General features: G+C 44.6%; 1 protein-coding gene across 4 annotated transcripts in view; it reads right to left on the bottom strand.

Moving 5' to 3' along the window:
• ZNF638 (zinc finger protein 638) overlaps positions 1-19,331 on the bottom strand; it is a 994,232-nt gene that overhangs the window by 378,610 nt on the left and 596,291 nt on the right. For all 4 annotated transcript variants that reach the window (XM_085642741.1, XM_085642742.1, XM_085642740.1 and 1 more), the window contains one exon: positions 7,432-7,557. In XM_085642741.1, coding sequence (XP_085498867.1) covers positions 7,432-7,557 — 126 coding nt within the window. The remainder of the gene's footprint in view (positions 1-7,431; positions 7,558-19,331) is intronic.

Here is a 19,331-nt window from a genome sequence, read left to right as displayed (position 1 = left end):
GGTACCACTGACATCTCCCTTTGCTTCTGAAACAGCTTGCTGCCTCAGGCTTTCAAGAGTGGGACAGTCTCGCTGACCCAGGCACAGCTCTTCCCTAGAGGGTCTCCCTGTGCCCAAGAGTTCAACCTGGTAAGGGTCAAGCTCCATGGACGCAGTTCCCTCAGGGGTATCCAAATCCTCACCCTGTGGAGAGGGGTCCTGAATGTTTTGCTGTACAGAAGCTGGTTCCCCGTCTTCTTACCTTTTCTCTTGGTTGGTTGGGCAATTATTTCAGGCTCCAGACCTACTTTTTCACCCTTGCTCTGGTTTGCGCACACACCAATTCAGGGATGCCCAGCATGGCTGCATGGGCTTTTATCTCATCCTCAGCCCAGGCTGAGGTTTCCAGATCATTTCCAGGAAGAAAAGCAGCTGGCAACTTCAGAGAGACCACTATCTGTTTCAGGCCAGTAACCCCCCCCCCCCCCCCCCCCCCCCCATCCAGCCTGTCACCATGGCCATGGGATGACTAGTGGTGACACCGTCAGCGTTGGCGACTGGGTAAGACTTCCCAATCAAATATTGCTCAGGGAAAAACCAGGGTGTCTTTCACCATAGTGACACTGGCACATGTATCCCTCAGAGCTTCTACCCTAGTTCCATTCACCCAGGAGTACTGTAAATATTTCTTTAAGTTGGGTGGCCACACAGCTAGTGGCAAACTCCACTTCTCCCAGGGAGACTAGACTTGCTTCAGTGTGTTCCAGATTTGCTTAGGATACACCTCTGATCCCATTTGTATACTTTCTGCCCCAGGAGTAGCTGTACTGGGTGCCTTAGGGGCTTTCTTCTGGGGGCAAGATTTATCTACAGTTAGGTGTCCTGACCTCTTACAGTTTTTACACCAGGCCTTTACGGCATCAAAGTTCTTCCCCCTACAAGGTTGGGGCACATAGGGAGTGGTTTGGGTCCCACCCGCCTGAACAGGTTTTTGGGGCCCTTTGGAAGACAGACTTTTTATCTTGGGGATTCTCACCACCTTTCCCCTGGGGAGGTTTTGTGACCACTTTCTTTTGGTCACCCCCAGTGGTTGTCTTGGTCACCCTAGTCTTAACCCAGTGGTCTGCCTTCTTTCCCAATTCTTGGGGAGAAATTAGACCTAGGTCTACCAAATGCTGATGCAACTTTTCATTTGTGCAGTTACTTAATATATGTTCCTTCATGAATAAATTGTACAATCCAGTAAAATCCTGCACAACATGTCCAGCTAACCAGCCATCCAGTGTCTTTACTGAGAAGTCTACAAAATCAATCCAGGACTGGGTCTGGGTTTTGTGAGGCCCCCCTGAATCTAACTCTATACTCCTCAGTAGTGAATCCAAATCCCTCAATCAGAGCTTTCATGAGGTTATAGGATCCTGCTTCTGGCCCAGAGAGGGTCAGAAGCCTGTCTCTGCATTTACCAAAGAACAGTTCCCACAGGAGTACCCCCCAGAGAGGTTTCTTCACTTTACTGATGTCACAAGCCCTCTTAAAGGCTGTGAACCATTTGGTGATATCACCTTCCTCAAATTTAGGGACAATCCCTTTGGGGATTTTAAAGGTCAGAAGTTTCCTCCCTATCCTTATTTTTATTATTGCTGCCACCATTGATGGGTGCTAAACCCATCTCTCTCCTTTCTTTTTCTAGAGTCAGGGGCCTGGACTCTAGCTCTAATCTTTTGGCCAGCCATACATGGCTGTCCTCTTCACTGGTGGATCCCCCAGTGATCTCTGGTACCAGAGTCACCTGTGTGATCTCTAGGTCCCCAGATGCTAATTCTGGGATTGAAGGGTATGGGTGCCCTCTACTCCCTAGGGGATAGTATGGAGGGCTTATTATCCACCCCCTTCCTCATATGACTGGCCATCACCATGTTCAGATGGGTGGTCCTTAGCATACTCAGCCAAGAGCCCCTGGAGCCCTAGTTTGGTTGGATGCAGGCCCATTGGTATATTTTTAAGTTTGCATAGGGACCTCAATTCCTTGAAAGACAAGTGCAAGTAAGGTGTGAGGTCGAGCTCCTCCACCAGGTCTATGTTATTATTTTCACTAATATCTGGGTTTGTTTGAGTCGTTCTAACCTGACAGTTCTAATCCTCTACCCTGACTATAGTGACTTGTTACTAAAATTCTAATGGGACTTAAGCAATGCCCTAGCAAGACTTTTAGTATTTTTGGAAAAGACCAATCAGAATTCGAAAGGCAATTTTAAGAGTTCTGTCGTGTGATCAGATGGTAACCAAGTAGTCAAACGAATGCAAGTTTGTATCCCACCGCTGATCCACCAATGGGATAAAGTGTCGGACCTTGCTAAAACCATCAAAGCACACGGGATGAGCCTAACCTCCTATGCCGACGATACCCAGTTGGTACTGGCTATCAAAGGTGACGGAGATCAAATGGCTGAAAAATTTAAGAAGGGACTCATTGATATAGGAGAATGGATGGCCACCAATTGTCTTAAATTAAACTCAGATAAAACTGAGGTGGTCATATTTGGACCTCTCCTCCCAGCCTGGCCATCAAGTTGGTGGCCAGATGCCTTCGGTACCCCTCCTACTCCAACCGTTAAAGTTAGGAACCTCGGTATCATCTTCGATGAAGGTTTACACTTCATGGATCACGCTAATAAAACAGTCTCCACAGCACAACTAAAATTAAAGATTAGAAAAATTCGACCTTTTCTCCCGGAGTCTGCCATCAAAACTCTGGTCACTTCCTTAGTATTTTCTGCTCTGGATTACTGCAACGGCCTCTTTCTTAACGCTCAATCCAGAGTAATAGCCAAACTACAAACTATCCAGAACGCAGCAGCACGCCTGCTTTCAGGAAAAACAAAATATGAATCAATATCAAGAAGCATAAAGGATTACCACTGGCTCACTGTTCGAAATAGAATTCATTTCAAGTCCCTTTGTATCGTTTTTAAAGCGCTCAATAATCAAGGACCTCACTTTTTGAAAGAGCAGCTGCAATTGTACAAACCGAGCAGAACGCTACGTTCAGCCACTCTCGGCCAATTGGTCATTCCTCGTACAAAGACGGTATCTTGGGGTGATCGACGCTTCTTGGTGGCAGCCCCAAAGCTCTGGAACACTCTACCCCTAAACATCAGACAGAGCCCTTCCCTCTTTCACTTTCGTAAGATCTTAAAAACCTGGTTGTTCGATCAATGATTCCCCATTCCCACGTTTCTCATCATAATTAACTGGTTTCTTAGCGCCAAGACACCCTAGGGTATATGTTGCGCTTTATAAATATCAAATAAATAAAAATAAAAAAATAAATAAAATAAAAATAAAGTGGCTCTGTATATACTGTTCCCAAATCGGTACAGAGTCCACAGTCCCCAGTGTGAAAGTAGGCGTCTTTCAAGTCCAGTGTGGTGAGAAAGTCGTTCTGGGAGAGGAGCAGAAGTACCTGCTGAAGTGTTACCATGTGAAAATGGTCCGAAGGTATGTATGTGTTTAGAGGCCGGAGACCTAAGATACGTCGTAGAGTCTCGTCTCTTTTTGGTATCAGAAAATATAGGGAGTAGACCTCTAAATTTTGCTGATTGGCGGGGACTTGTTCCATCGCCTCTTTTTATAGGAGGGAGATTACCTCCTGTTTTAGTAACGTGGAATGTTCTTGTGACATTGGGCGTTGCCTGGGTGGAATGTGGGGGGTGGGGGGGGGGGGAGGGGGTGGATGTCAATTCTAGGCAGTACCCTGAACAAATAATTTGGGTCACCCACTTGTCTGATGTGATGGACTCCCAGACGTGAAGGAAATTTTGTAGTCTGCCCCCGACCGGAGTGGGATGGTCTGGAGGGAGCAGGGGGAAGTCATTGGGTAGGCGGTGTGGCAGAGCGGGCGGTATTTGTTTTGCCTCTGCCTTTGTTATTGCCTCTATAGCTGCCTCTTTGATAACCCCTTGTGAAGGTGGATTGAGCAGGGGATTTGCAGGAAATGGACGTGCTATCTGAGGAGTAGCCTCTGCCCGTGCCCCGAAAGGAAGAGCGGCGAAAGGAGCGCCTAGGAGGGTGTGACTGTAGGGCTCCCATAGATTTCGCCGTATGTCTTTTTCCATCCTCGAGGGCCTCACCTACTTTTGGACCGAATAAATGTTCTTGATCAAATGGATGATTTAATATGGAGGATTGTACCTCAGGTTTAAAGCTTGAAACTCTCAGCCAAGCATGGCGACGAAGGAGGATGCTAGTGTTAATGGCCCTGGAGGCTGTGTCTGCTGCGTCTAAGGCACAGCGTATAGAGGTGTTAGTTATGGTCTTACCCTCTTGAATTAATTCATTGGCTCTACCACTGTATTTTTCTGGGAGATGGTGCATGATGGTTTCTAGTTCATCATAATGCGCTCTGTCGTATCTAGCCAATAGCGCTTGAGTGTTGGCGATACGCCATATATTGGCTGCCTGTGACGCAGTGAGCTTTCCGGACGCGTCCAGTACCTTTGACTTTGTCAGGTGGTGGTGCTTCGCCTGACGCCTGGGAATTTGACCTCTTCCGTGCAGTGGATACCACAAAGGAATCCAGTGGCGCTGGCCCTTTGATGTAGGCAGGATCTGTGGGGGCAGCTTTATACTTTATGCGTGGGTTTAGGACCCTAGCCCTGACTGGGTCTTTAAAAACCTCTGGCGCATGTTTTATTACCCCTTTGAGCATAGGTAGTATGGAAGTAGACCTATGTGCGGTATCAAAGGCGTCTAGGAGGAAATCTTCCTCTACCAGGTCAGTGTGTAGCTCTACTCCGTGATAATGTGCCGCCATCTGAAGTAGGTGGTGAAAACCTAATGAGTCTTCTGGTGGAGATGGCCTGGATGGATAAAGGTCATCTTGTGGGACATCTGGAATGTCTGGATTATTATAATCGTCCCATGGGTCTGGGGATCCTGTAGGGGTGGGGTCTTGTGGCACATCTGCTGGATCGTAGTAAGGGTCTCCCTGATCATGGCCTGGAGACGGGGTCGGAGAGTGATGAGGCGGGTGGATAAGGCGGAGGGGGTGGAGAGGGTGGAGGAGGTGGGGAAGGCACTCTGAAAGGGGAGTTATCAGAGTCTTTCTTCTTTGGAGGTGGAGGCGGAGCTGGTTTGTCCAAATGTCTCTTTTTTTAGAAGAAAGTGCCAAATGTACCGTTTTTGGATCCTTGGTAAGTGTCTTTTGCAAAGGATCTGGTGTAAACAGTTCTTGAGACAATGGCTGTTCGGTCAGCGCCGAAGGTTTCGGGGCCGATGGCTTTTTAGGCTTGTCTGTGCCGTGCTTTTTTGGAACCTCCGATTTTTTGGTCGGCGTCGAGGCAGGCTTCGGCACGGGAGTGTCGGTGCCGAGGGCCTTATGATGTTTGGTCGGTACCGAGAGGCTGGGTTTCGACACAGAGCTTTGGTGCGGAGCTCGGTGTCGAGGTAGAGGCTGATCTCTTCTTCGGTGCCGAAGTGTGTTTATCGGCACCGCTGGCAGGCTGGCACGAGCCCGAGCCGCCGGAAGGCTTATTAGGCTTCTTCACCGGGCCCGAAGTTGGGATGTTCGAAGCAGTGTCTTTGGTCTTGCCTAGGCCCGGAGGCGAAGGCGCGACCGAAGCCTTCATGGGTGTCGGCGCGGGTGTGGGAGGGGGTATTTTACTCACAACCCTCTGCGCCGGGGTGATGTCCTCCACATCCGCATCGTCTGCTTCAGAAGCACTGACGAGGTCCTCTTCGGTGTGCTGCTGTCCCGGAGCTTAAACGTCCCCCCCAAAGATGTCGACTGGAACGGAGGTCGAGGAGTGCGCCATGTTTCGTCTAGCCCTTCGATCTCGAATAGTCTTTTTGGATCTGAAAGACTTGCAGGCAGGACAGTCTCGAGCCTCGTGTTCAGGGGAGAGGCAGAGGTTGCACACCTCATGAAGATCGGTGTGGGGGAATTTGGACCCACATCGCTTGTATAGGCCCGAAGGCCGCCGTCGACTGGAATCGAAGGTGTGTTGAAGAGAAGGTGATTGAGGAGATCAGGATCTGAACAATACCGCGAAGAGCGAGGATTCCGCTTGGATAGTCTAACTGGAAATGTTCGGAACAGGAGCGCGAAGTATTACATCCGAGCCCGATGACAATCTGAGGATGGAGCCGAAGCCCATGCGCAATACGGACCAAGGGAGGAGTCACCGACCTCGTGACTCCCAAAGACTTTCCAAGAGGAAAAACAAACTGCAAACATCCGGGCCCAACACCGGATGGCGATCTATGCAAAAGTGTGTAATCTGCAGCTCACATGCCTCGAACCTACAGTTACAGGTAAGTAACTTGTTTTCTTAGTGCTTATGACTATTGATGAGGATCCCCTGGAAGAGAAACTAGATTTGGGTCATTTTTCAGGGGGCATCTCTAAGATGCCCTCTGAGGGCATTTTGCATTAATCTCCACACTGGCATCAGTGTGGGTTTAATATGCTGAGAAGTTGGATATGAAACTTCTCAGAATTCAGTAAAGCCATTAGGGTGCTATGGAGTTGGTAATGACAAACTCCCAGAGAATATACTCTTTATGGCTTTGTTGTACTTAAAATGTCGAAGAATGGACTGCGAGACTGGAGGGGTATAGGGTTCATGCACCTGTTGACTCACCAGTGGTATAGTGCACCCAGCTATGCAATTTAATAGCTGAGTTCCTACAATTGCAGTGTGTGTGTCTGTGTTAGGGTACAGGGCCTCTGGAGGGGGGGGGGGCAGCAGTATGTGCTGTAGCTCTTAAGATTCCTTCCCTGGTCGCAGTGTCCTTGGTACCTTCTACAAGGGACTTACATGTGGCCAGACAGTTGCCAATTGGTTGTGCAACAGTACAGTTTAAGAGAAAGGTCATAGGCCCTGGGTACCTGGTTGGCAGGGACCCAGGACACACTTACTCAAAGAGAATCAAAATCTGGCAAAAAGTGGGAGGCAACCATGCAAAAAGGGGCATTTTCCTACAATACATACATATACATGCATGCACACTTATTTTCATATATGCTCCAGGTCCCTGCACAGGGGCAGGACATTTCACTGCTTATGACTACTAATGAGTATCCACTGGAAAAGAACAAAGACTTCGACATGTGCAATGCTTCGATGGGAAGGAGAATGGACACACGCCACCAATCAAACTTCCTTGAGAAAAACAACTTGCAAGATCGGTGCCCAACACTAGATGGGAGGCGTATGCATAGCATGTGCATCTGCAGCCAACACACGCAACAATTATGTAAAACTGCGCACAACATTTCCAGCTGTGCACTTCGAAGTAGCAACTATTATGATGTAGGCTTAAAATTGTAAGCTCAATACAAAAAACAAACCACAGTGAAGTTCAAACATTTGCAGATTCACCCGAATGCAAGTAACACATTTCTAATTAAGAGTTTAAGACAAACTGGTAATTCCAAAAAAAGTGACTTACTGGCAAAGGTTTTCTCTTTGGCGATAGGGTGCATTTCAATGTAGTGTTGCCCAGATTACATGGATAGTTCAGTAAGAAGTTATACATTGCTCTAGCATTTTTTGCGCTATCGAGATGGAGAATCGCCTGTCAAAAAACAAAAAAGTTGACTTAAAAATTAAACAGAATCATACAAATTAACTTGAGTACAATTAAGAAAATATTAGTGAAAGGATGTTACTTACCCAGTAAGCATCTGTTCTTGGCATGCAGAGCTGTAGATCCACATGCTGTGCATAGCCCGCCATCTAATGTTGGGTCCAGGAATTGCACTTTGTTTTTCTTCGCAAAAGTCTTTCCAGTCACGTGGCAGGGGACTCCTTTCGGTGATAGTGCAAATGGTCATCAACTCCATTGTTAGATTGTTTGCCGCAGAGGGTGAGAATGGAGTAGTATGTAAAGAAAAGAGATGTCCATGCGTATGTATGTAAATTAAATATAGAACTACAGCAGATACAGGTATCGGGGGAGGGGTAGGCGCATGTGAATCTACAGCTCTACATGCCAAGAACAGATGCTTACTGGGTAAGTAACATCTGTTTGAGGCATGTGAGCTGTAGATCACATGCTGTCCATAGACTATACAGTAGTATCCACCCAAAGCAGTGGCTAACCTGTAGCTGTTGGAGTTGCCCGAAAGTGTCTTACGTACTGCTTGACCCACATTGGCTTGTCTCACTAACACACCTACACAATAGTGTTTAGTGAATCTGTGTGGAATAGACCATGTTGCAGCTTTGCAAACGTCAACTATGGGAATTTTCCCCAAAAAAGTCATAGTGGCCCCCATCTTACGAGTGGAATGTGCCCCTGGGGGTACAGTTCGAGTTCTCTTTTCTTTCGCGTAGCAGGTTTGAATGCACTTACAAATCCACCATGCAATCCCTGTTTTGGAAATAGGATTGCCCTTGTGAGGTGGCACAACAGCAACAGAGTTGTTTTGTTTTACGAAAAGATTTTGTCCTTTCAATGCAGTACAAGAGTGCTCTTCTAACATCTGAGGTGTGTAAAGCTCGTTCTGCCACTGAATCAGGTTGCGGGAAGAATACGGGTAACTCTACTGACTGATTTATGTGAAATACAGATACTACCGTCGGTAAAAATTTAGGATTGGTACGAAGAACCACTTTTTCCTCTGTGTAGTTGGAGAAATAGTTCTTGTATGATTAATGCCTGTAATTCACTCACTCTCCTTTAAGAAGTGATTGCAATGAGGAAAGCGGTGTTCCTGGAGAGAAACTGTGGTTCGCATTTGTGCATAGGCTCAAAAGGTGGGCACGTTAATCTTGTGAGGACTATGGAGAAGCTGGAAGATTAGGTGGTATAACTTTTTAGTTCTTCCATGAAGGCTTTGATCACTGGTACTATAAACAATGATAAATGCTATCTATTTTCTAGATATGCAGCTATTGCCGCTAGGTGCAGTCTGATGGAGGTGTAAGCCAACGCTGACTGTTGCAAGTGTAATAGATAGCAGATGTTTTGTATGGAAGCATCAATATTATTGCTACTACAATAAACCACAAATTGCTTCCACTTAGCTGCATAGCAGGCCCTTGTAGTAGGTCTTCTAGCTTCCCTAATGATAGTCATACATTGTGGTGGCAGATTTAAGTAACCAAACTCTAAGATTTCAGGAGCCAGATAGCGAGGTTCAGCTGTTTGGGATCTAGGTGCCTGATTTCTCCATGGCTCTCTGTGAGGAGACTTGAGGTTAAATGTAGCTTTTGATGCAGAATTAGAAATAGCTCCAACAGGGTTGTGAACCAAGGTTGACGTAGGAGCTACTAGGATTAGTGTGTGAGACATTTGCCTGAGCTTGTGAACCACTAATAGAATGAGTGAGAGGCGGAAAAGCATAGGCAAATATCCCTGAACAGTTCATCCATAGTGCATCCATAGTGCATTGCCCTTGGATTGCGGGTGTCGGTACCTGGAGGCGTAGCTTTGGCATTTTACAGGTCTATGTGAGGGACTCCCCAACTAACCACATCTGAAAGCTGGGTTGATGCGGATCTATCCATTGTGCTGCTAATATGATTCTAAAAACAGCTGTCCCTATAAAAAGACATGCCTCTTCTTCACGACTGAAATCTAAGGTATTATATCCGAGAATAAAAAGTGTGCTAGAATAAGCCATCTTATGTCCAAGAACCTCCTCCCAGAATCCTAACACCATATTTTTAAGTGATATTAGTGTAGGGCAATCTGAAAACATATGAGAAAGAGTGGCCGGCCCTATCCCACATCTCGGGCAGGAATCGTCTGCTTTTACCCCATAAAAACAGCTTGGCAGGAGTAAAATAAAGATAAAAAATTGTCTTGTATAATTGTGCTTTCAGATTTGAGGATAAAAGCAGTTGAGCAATATCGATATTGGGATTACACAGTTTTTCGACCCATGAAGATTCAACACTATCTAGATCGCTTGGAAGCTTCTCCTGGAGAATACCATGTATAGTTCCAATCAGAGTAGAATTTCTAACAATGACATCCATAAATGGGACAGTTTCAAGAGGGATGGTATTGGACCCTAAGATAGAGTTAATTTGAATAAATTTAAAATAGTCATTATTCGAAATTCCAAAAGTGTTTTGAATGTTCAAAAATCTATTGCCGGTCCCATCCCCCAGAAAGTCACCAACTGTTTGTACCCCTGCTCTATCCCATTTTTTGCAATTACATCATTAACATGTCATGGTAATATTGAGGATTGCCAAAGCGGGGTATGTCTATTAATTTTCGGGATTTCCATCAGCTTAGCGGCCTGCCTCCAGACCTTCCATGCACTAATAACAACCCTCAACCTGTTTTTTTTTTTATATAATATCTTACTTCAGTTTGCCTTAGCAGGAGTCCTTGAGCTTCTTTCCCCAATGCTATTTCAAAGATAGAAGGAATCACGACATCTTGATTAGCTTCATTCATCACAAGGAGAGGTACCATTTGTTGAAGAAGGGCGGCCCAGTGGTATAGCCTCAAGTTTGGAGCAGCTAGCCCCCCCTCCGTTTTGAGGAAGAGATAAATATTTCATTGATCTCCTGATTTTCCCCTACTGCCATATACAACTAGACATTTGGGACTCAAGCAATTTCATAGTTTTTTCCTCTAAAAACAAGGGGATAGCCCAAAATAAATACAGTATTTTAGGGAGTGTATTCATTTTTAAATAATTGCATCTACCAATAATGGATAGATGTAGGTTATTTACCCTTAGAAGATTTTTAGTAATATTTTTAATTAGTGGATCATAGTTCAAATATTGTTAATATTTTCCATTTTCGCAGTAATGCACACTCCTAGATAGGTCGTATTTATTACAATCCCAGGGTCAATTAAGATAGTATTTTCAGTACAAAGATTAACCGTCTTATCTCTAATGAATATCCCGAATATTGCCCAAATTGGTGTGTAATTATTTCAATTTCAGCAATAGCCTCAGCAGGATCTGGTGTTAAAACTGCCACATCATCGGCATGTGCTAGAATTTTAGTCTCATATTCCCCAACGATGACTGGTTTTATTTTCTGACTGTACAATAGTCTAATAATCAGGGGGTTTATATATAGCGCAAACAAAATCGGGGAGCAAGGACACCCCTGTCTGGTTCCTCTTGAGATATCAATAGGTCTAGATTCAATTCCCATCATTTGTAACTTGGCCCTGGGTTGTTGATACATGGCCTTTATAGAATTAATAAGTCCTGGCCCAAAATTACATTGCTCTAGAACTCCCCACAGGAATCTCCAAGACACCCGATCAAACGCTTTTTCGGCGTCTAGGAAGATCATTGACATCGGGTCTCCAGTCTTTAGACATATCAAATAACGTAATAGCCCTGCGGATATGATCCGTTTTGCCTTTGCCAGGGACAAAGCCATGTTGCCAAGGGGAGACCAGATGTTCAATAACCCTCCCAAGTCGATTAGCCATAATTTTTGCATAAAGTTTTGAATCGGAATTAATCAGGGAGAGCGGCCTGTACGATGTAGGTAGATCTTTATTGAGAAAATAGGGGTGCCCCTGAGGTTGATTCCTAAGTCAGGGTGCTTGTAACATTCGTTTGCAAAACAATTTAGGAACAATGTTTAAAAATACAAAGACCTACAAAGCGAACAAAGTTGAATAAATATATCACCAGTAGATACAAAATTATTGGGTATACTTTATGTCACTTTATATATACATTATAAAGGGATTACGTATCATATTCATGTATTTTGATACTTTCAAAATAAAGACAGAAGATAGAACATATGTTTCTTGTTTTTTTTTAGATGAGTCAAAATTCAAACATATTATATAAACTCAAGTGTGTATCTACAAATGGTTTGTACAAAGTAACAGATTACAATTTAAAATAGTCATGGCTGGGTCGATGTTACATCCTACGCGCGTTTCGGCTATGAAGCCTTCATCAGGTTGCCATGTAACTGTGCTTTCGTTGTCCTAAACAAAATGTATACAAATCACAATCAATGATAAAGTCCGCAGGTAGGTTCTGTTTATGCTAGCTGGTCTCTGATTAAAGAAAGTCAAGACTAAATGTTGTGTGCTAGTAATATCATACAATTAATTATTAAAAAAAGACCTTTTAGTCCATCCACTATGTACAGTTCTACAAACAATGCAATTGCATAATACCTTATAGCCCCAGACCCTTGTGAGATTTCTTAAAGCTGTGAGACCAAAGAGATGAAAAACAAAGATATTGTTTGATCAGCAAAAAGTTGAGTATGTCTGCCCTGTAATGAGGTTAAGGTGGTCAATGGAGATGTGTACCCTCCACCAACCAAGGAGAAGGTGCAACTGTTGATGAAAGAGAATGTGCACCACAAACTAGCAAAAGAATGGTTGTGGATCAAAATTTCTGATACCTCAAGAGGGTAGCGATATCCCCAGAGAAGAGATGTTGTATCGATGTGCGATGGTCTGTCTCAAGGTATGAGTCCAAGACGGATCGAAGGGAATTGCCTAAACAGATTGAACAGTTAAATAAGTGCTCTGAATGTAGCAATGCCGGTGTACCAATTTGCCAATTGTCACTGTTAGGTTAACAAGTTATGATACCTTAATGTTGTGACTTGGTGCTAAATCCTTCCATATATATATATGGAGGTGGACATCCGGACAACACAGATAGCAGGTACTGCGGACCAAGAGAAAGCATGTTAGACTACTCATGTCATTGTTTCAAACGGATATGTATATTCAAAGAGAAAGTTATACCTTAGTGAGAGTCTGAAATGCAGTGATATTCGGTTCACTTAGGGTGGAAAATCGGAGGGCTGCCGCTGTGATTTTGGTATACTAAAGAAAAAGTGTGTATCTTGAACTATTTATTCTCACTATGTTAGGAAAATATAGTATTGTATACAGATGCAATGCTTATCTATGTTTGTAAGTGGGCTGCAAAAATGAGTTAATCCTCTCGACTATGGCAAAGTCCCTGGAAGAATGAGAATAAAGGAGAATATTAATTCTCCGGTCATGGGGTCAAGAGAAAAAGAACAGACTGAGCTGAGGAGAGCTGTCTGCAGAAGGGGACTGATGGTAGGCATAGTAAAGTTCCGATGTCATTATTTACGTTTGAGGCCCACTATCCGCCTTGATGAGCTGGGACGCAGAGTGCTCGGAGACCGCAAAGCCGGCTAGGTGATGTAGCCACAGTAGTGCCGACAACTGCGGTTCTATTTGTGGCGGTAAAAACGGTCTAGGTCGTTCCTGGATGAATCGGAAGTAGATGGAAGTCCACCCTAAACGTAAGATCCGGTTGCAGTGTTCATTATCGTATTGGCGGGTGCCAAGATAGCCGCCATCTTTGAGTGATAGATCCAAGTATGATCGTATAGAGTGGGATATAACGATAGAGGGGGAGAATGTTACTAGCTCTATGCAGGCAATATAAACAAATAACCTCGATGTAGGTAGATCTACTGGTTTGCCTTTCTTCGGAAAAACGAATATGTTAGTATCTCTCCAGGATTCAGGGGGGTTCACGCTTGATTGTATACCGATAAATAGATCTACTAAATACGGTAAAATTTGTATACCCAAAACTTTATAAAGTTCGAGGGGAATTTTGTCGGGGCCAGCTGCTTTCCCTGAAGCTAAGCCTGATAGGGCTAGTTGAAGCTCTATAATGTCGATTTCTCTGTCAAGATCTTCCCTAGTATCATTATCTATTATTTTATTTCCTTCCGTATCTCTCAAATCCCCTAGTAAAAATTTCTATTTCCTCTGAATTGTCCGAATCGTCTGAACCAGCTGGGATATCATTTTGATATAACTTTTGATAATACTGTTGAAAAATTTCAACGATATCCCCAGAGTATTCCTGGCTATTCGCTTTTATTGTGGTTATAGTGTTATATGTAGACTTCTGCCGGGTACGCATTGCCAATTGCTTCCCCACCCTCTCTCCATTTTCAAACACCTTAGCTCGATGTGCTTGGAACGTCTCTGCTGCTTTCTGATTTAGCCAGCTATTAAGTTCTGTTTTCAGGACAAGTATGCAACACATACTGGACCCCGCCTCCCCACCATTTGATATTAAAGACATATGTTTCTCTTCAGCTCTTATCAGTTCCTGCATCAATACTTGCTTCTTTCGATGCCTTGCCACATAGCTAACCGTTTCGCCTCTAAGGGCAGTTTTAAAACAATCACAAACCATTCCCCTAGATGCACTATAGCGATTCATGTCAAAAAATTGTTCTGTCCAATTTTTTATATATGAAATGTAGTCCTGGTTAGCTAATAATTTCCTATCAAATGTCCAAGTAGTGCAAGGTCTAGTGAAATTATCTAATTGAAGCGACAAAGTCAAGGAGTTATGGTCGGATAGTAGTTTCGGGAGTTAAATGATCTCAGCATTATCAACCAAGTACGTTGTTGTAAATATATAATCTATTCGGACATATTTACTGTGGGGATGCGAGAAATAGGTATACCCAGGATCGGAGTTTTTTTTTATCCCAAACGTCCACTAAGCCATGGATATCTATAAGTTGACAAATTGCCTAATATACTTTTGGTTTTCTTCCCACATACCCTAAATAATTTATACTTTCATCTGGTAATCTCATAGAGATATTAAAATCTCCACAAAAAACCATCGACTTAGGCCATAACACAAGTTCTGATTCAAGATCTGTAAATATTTGAGGGTCATCTAGGTTCGAGCCATAAACTGAGCAAACAGTTACGCCGGAGGCTAGTTCTATGATTGCCCATCTCCCGAGGGCATCAGCTTTTTTGTGTAATGTTGTTTGAATAGATGATTTCACTAGCATAGTTACTCCCCGAGTGTTAGTTGTTTGTGTTGTACTAACAGAGATATCATATCCTCCAAATTAAACAAACTATATCAAAAGATTCTTGCTTAATTATTTCCCCTAGTCCATTTCTTTTATTTCTGTCATTCAACCCCGCCACATTCCAAGAACAAATTGTCTCCCCATTTCAGATTATTCATTAAGCTCCAAGAGCTTATCATTTTAATTATACCAAATGAGTGAGAGCCTACATCTAAGCCTTATGTTACTCATTAAAGAATGAACCAAAATTATCCTCATACTTATTCGTTTTGCCACTACTTTTTAAATTATTTATTGGAAATGCTCCCCCCCCCCCCCCCCCCCCCGTTTTGTCACCCACTCCCTCCCATGCACCCTCCCTGTACATGACAGGCCCTCCCTCCCACCCAACACCCAGTGTGAGGCATACAGACACCAAGGTCTGTTCGTGATGGTCGTGCCCAATACAACCAGAGCGTGTATCGATTTATCTCAAATTCACTGTGCTGAGTTTAATAACAGCTCATATCATTAAAACAACAACAAAGGAGAGAAAACAACCACATCAAGAGAACAAAAATAATAAAGAAAAACACAAAATACTCTAACGTCTTGATCCTAGTTTTATTATTATATTTTCCTCTTTATCCCCTTTCCTTTTTTTCTCTCCAACCCTCCTTTCTTGCTCATTTCCTGCTCCCTCTTTTTTTTTTTCCTCTCTTCCCCCCTTCTTCTCCCCCTTCTCTTTTTTCTTTTTTTCCCTTTCCTTTCCCTTCCCCCTTTTTTTCATTCCACTGCTTTTATCTTCCCTTTTTCCTTCCCTTTTCACCTTCTATTTTCCTTTCTTTTCTCCTTTTCTTTCCTCCCTTTCCCCTATTGCGTCTACTTCAGCTCTTCTAAATACTCCTTTGCTTTTATTTCTGAGGTAAAAAAACTTTATTTCTCCCCCCTAGATCACCTTTAGCCGTGCAGGATTATTTAGGTAGGCTTGAGCTTTTTTATCCTGAAAAGGTTTAATTAACTGGCGCAGCATCCAGCACCTTTCAACAGTCGAGTGGCAAAAATCTGGAAGAATGAAAGATCATTCCTCGTTCGGTTAGACTCCGGCCTGGCTTTTTCAAAAACAGCCTGACGGAGCAGGAAATTACCAAAAAAGATCAGGATTGCACGAGGGTAGGCACCAGGTTTCTGCGGTTGCCTTAAAGTAAATGGCATGCGGTGAGCCCGTTGAACTTCTTTGGCCCAATCCCAACTAGCAAGCTCGGGCATGGAATCACGAAACAGATCACAAAAGAGCGAACATCCCCCCCCCCCCCCCCCCTTCGGCCCCCTCGGGAACCCCCAGCAGTCGCAGATTATTCCTTCGTTGGTAATTTTCGAATTCTTCTAATTTCCATTTAACATCTGTCAACTCTGCTTCATGAGAGCTAACCCTAGCTGTAACTGCTGCAGTCTCAGTCTCATTAGAGACAATCCTTGACTCAATTTCAGTCAAACGCTCTCCAAAAGAGCTACATGTCCTTGTTAGTCTGCGCACTACCCCATGGACTTTGTGCAAAGCGGTCTGCGCCTTACGCCAATCCTGAGAGGTTTCTTCCCGATGTGCAGCAATAGCTTGTAGGATAGTATCGAGGGCTGAAGGTGCGGGGTCTAGATGTATTGAGGGGTCAGATTGTTGTTGAGAAGAGGGAGTAGGGCAAGGAACGATCAGTTGACTAGTAGGTGAATACTCCCATGCTAAATCCTTCAAACCAGAATGTTTTTTTTTCATTTTCAAAATAGTTTTTGAATTAGTCCCGATATCTCTATCCCTCTCCTCTGATCCACTTTCGTCGGAGGTGCATGAGGCAGATTCATCTGACTGCCTGGCCCCATCCGACAAGGAGAAAAGAAAAAAAGAAAACCAATCGCTGGGATCTAGCTCAGTATCTAGATCAACGCTGCTCTCTACGCCCTCCATATTCTCATAAGCGTGTACGAGATTCAGCACGCCATCTAGATCATTACTGGCTATCTTGTTACACTGAATCTTCCCCCCTAAGCAGCCCCCCATTGTCAGCATCACTACCCGTTCCGAAGGAGGAGAAAACCGGGACAGCCATACCTTCCTCTGTTCCCGAACTGCTGGGAACCGCAGCCAAACCAGGAGCGTCAGGAGCGGTTGCAGCCTCACAGCCCCCACCCGACGCAGAAGACTGAGCTGCCGACTCGCTCCCACTTTCGACATCCGTCTCTCCCACCAACGCCGGTACTGGTGCGACAACTGCCGCCGGAACTCCGTCTCCACTTCCGCACTCTCCATTCTTCCTCTCCCGACCCGGATGCGCCCCAGCAGGAGTTCTCCGGAACAGCTCGGCCACCGTAGGACCGGTCTTCACATTACCCTCCTTAGGTTTGGCAGTGTTTCCGCGTCCCGCAGCCTCGGGAGCTGGGAGAGCGTCGCGCGTCTCATCGGGGCATCTCACCACCTTTCCACCCGACTCGACAGGCTCCCGTTGTGCCTGTCTTGCTGCTCTCGCTTTCGCCACCGCCATCTTCGTTGCCATCAAAGTGCTCGGGCCAACCTCATGGTGAGTTGCTGGCGCCTCCTGTACTCTTCCCCAATATCGTAAAGCGGTCAGCCCTATTAGCGTCGTCAATCTCAGTATCGTTTGTTTGTCCTCAGCGGGATATCCTCCAATAGGGATCGGAGCCATTTATAATCTATAATCTCTGAACAGCATCTATCTCAGCCTTTCCATAACCGGCACCGCTCTGGTTGACAGGCACTGCAGTCTCAAGCGACCGCCATCTTGCCTCGAGACCCATCACTAGGAGATAAAATTCATGGTGAATGGCCCACTTCCAAATGTCTTGGGCTAAGTGAGAATGTTGGTGTGTCCCCCAGTTTCTGTATGTAATACATAGCTGTCATGTCTGTACGAACCAAGGCAGCTTTGCCCTCCAGGTGAATCTGCAACACCTTGAGGGCTGGAAAGATTGCAAGCAGCTCTAGATGACTGATGTAGAGCAACTTCTGCTGTTAACTCCAAAGGCCTTGCACTGTGTGATGTTGTAGATGAGCTCCCCAGCCAGTGAGGGACGCGTACGCTGTCAGTACGATCTGTGGAACCGGCTCTATGAACAGCCGTCCTTTTGACAAATTTTGTGTGCTACACCACTGCAGAGCACGAGGAGTACAGCCGTTTACCAACATTAGATCGGTTAATAGACACTGACTGGTTCAACTGACTGGCTATGCATTCTTGAAGTGGACGCATGTGCAGCCTGGCACGGGGGACGATTAGGATGCAAGATGCTATCACTCAGTAGTTGCATATAAACCAGAGCTTGAATCCAGTCATCGGGTTGAAACTAGAGAACTAAAGCCTGAATATTTCGAATTCTGGCTGCGCTGGGGAAAGCCAGAGCTTTTGGAGTATCTATCGTAGCTCCTAGGTAGTCCTGAGTATTGGCTGGTTGGAGAAGTGATTGTCACATTGATTGTGAACCCTATTTGATGTAGTAACTGAATCGTTCTGAAAGGATGCGAAAGACATTGCTGGCATGTGCTGGCTTTGATGAGCCAGTCCAAGTATGGGAAGACCTGGATGCTTTCTCTTAGGTGAGCAGCTACTACCGCCAGACTGCAGCCTCTGGGGGCCGTGGTGGCTGAATCGGAGTATCTTGAACTGGAAGTGTTGACCTACTACCACAAACCTGAGGAATGTGCGATGAGCAGGGTGGCTTGGAATGTGAAAATAAGCAAGTCTCCTTTCTTCAACAGAGGAAGTACTTGTTGAAGTCTTACCATGTGGAAATGATCTGACTGAACGTACAGATGGAGTTCTCTGAGATCTAATATTAGTCTGAGGAATTATTATTTATTGGATTTGTAAGGCGCAACAGCTACCCAAAAAGGGTTTCCCAGTGCCTGGACAGTACTGAAAGCAGTCAGAAATACGGAAAGGAATTATTGATCCTCAGCAAAGTCATAAGCACCGAATATTCCCGCCCATGTGCGGGGACCCCGGAAATAATAAAAATTATATATGAAAAACACATATATACAGCTCTGTACATGTATAAACACATATATAATTTTTTCCAAACCAATGCGCCCCTATAGTAGGCTAGACAATGTAATAATAATGAATGTAAACATTCCCAGATAGATATAAAATATCTAAATAGGCACCATAGGTATACAAATGCACCTAAAAACTTTTTTTTGAGAAACTTTTTTTTTTTTTTTTTTTTTAATGAGACAAACCGCATAAGAAAGGAAAACAAATACTGTGCCAAACACAGATAAAAAACATTGTTAGCCCGCAGGCTGCATTGTAATACAAAACCATAGAGACTGAAAAGCCTTGTACAGATAAAAACTGGCACCTTGCCTTTAAGGCAGCTCTGATCCCAAGATCCCATCAGGCCTCAGGGTTGACAGTTGGGTCAGTTCTTTGCGGGGCCCGTAGGTCTAGACACAAAGATATACTTCTTTCAGATTTAAGAATAGAATCGGAGGAGCCTAGCGCTTGACCAAGATGGCCGCGTGAGCCTTGAGCTCCCGCTACCCTCGCG

Source organism: Triturus cristatus, chromosome 2_2 (genome assembly GCF_964204655.1).
Source record: "Triturus cristatus chromosome 2_2, aTriCri1.1, whole genome shotgun sequence".
NCBI lineage: Eukaryota > Metazoa > Chordata > Amphibia > Caudata > Salamandridae > Triturus > Triturus cristatus.
The sequence above is the reverse complement of the archived record's forward strand: the minus strand, read 5'-3'. Positions and strand labels throughout refer to the sequence as shown.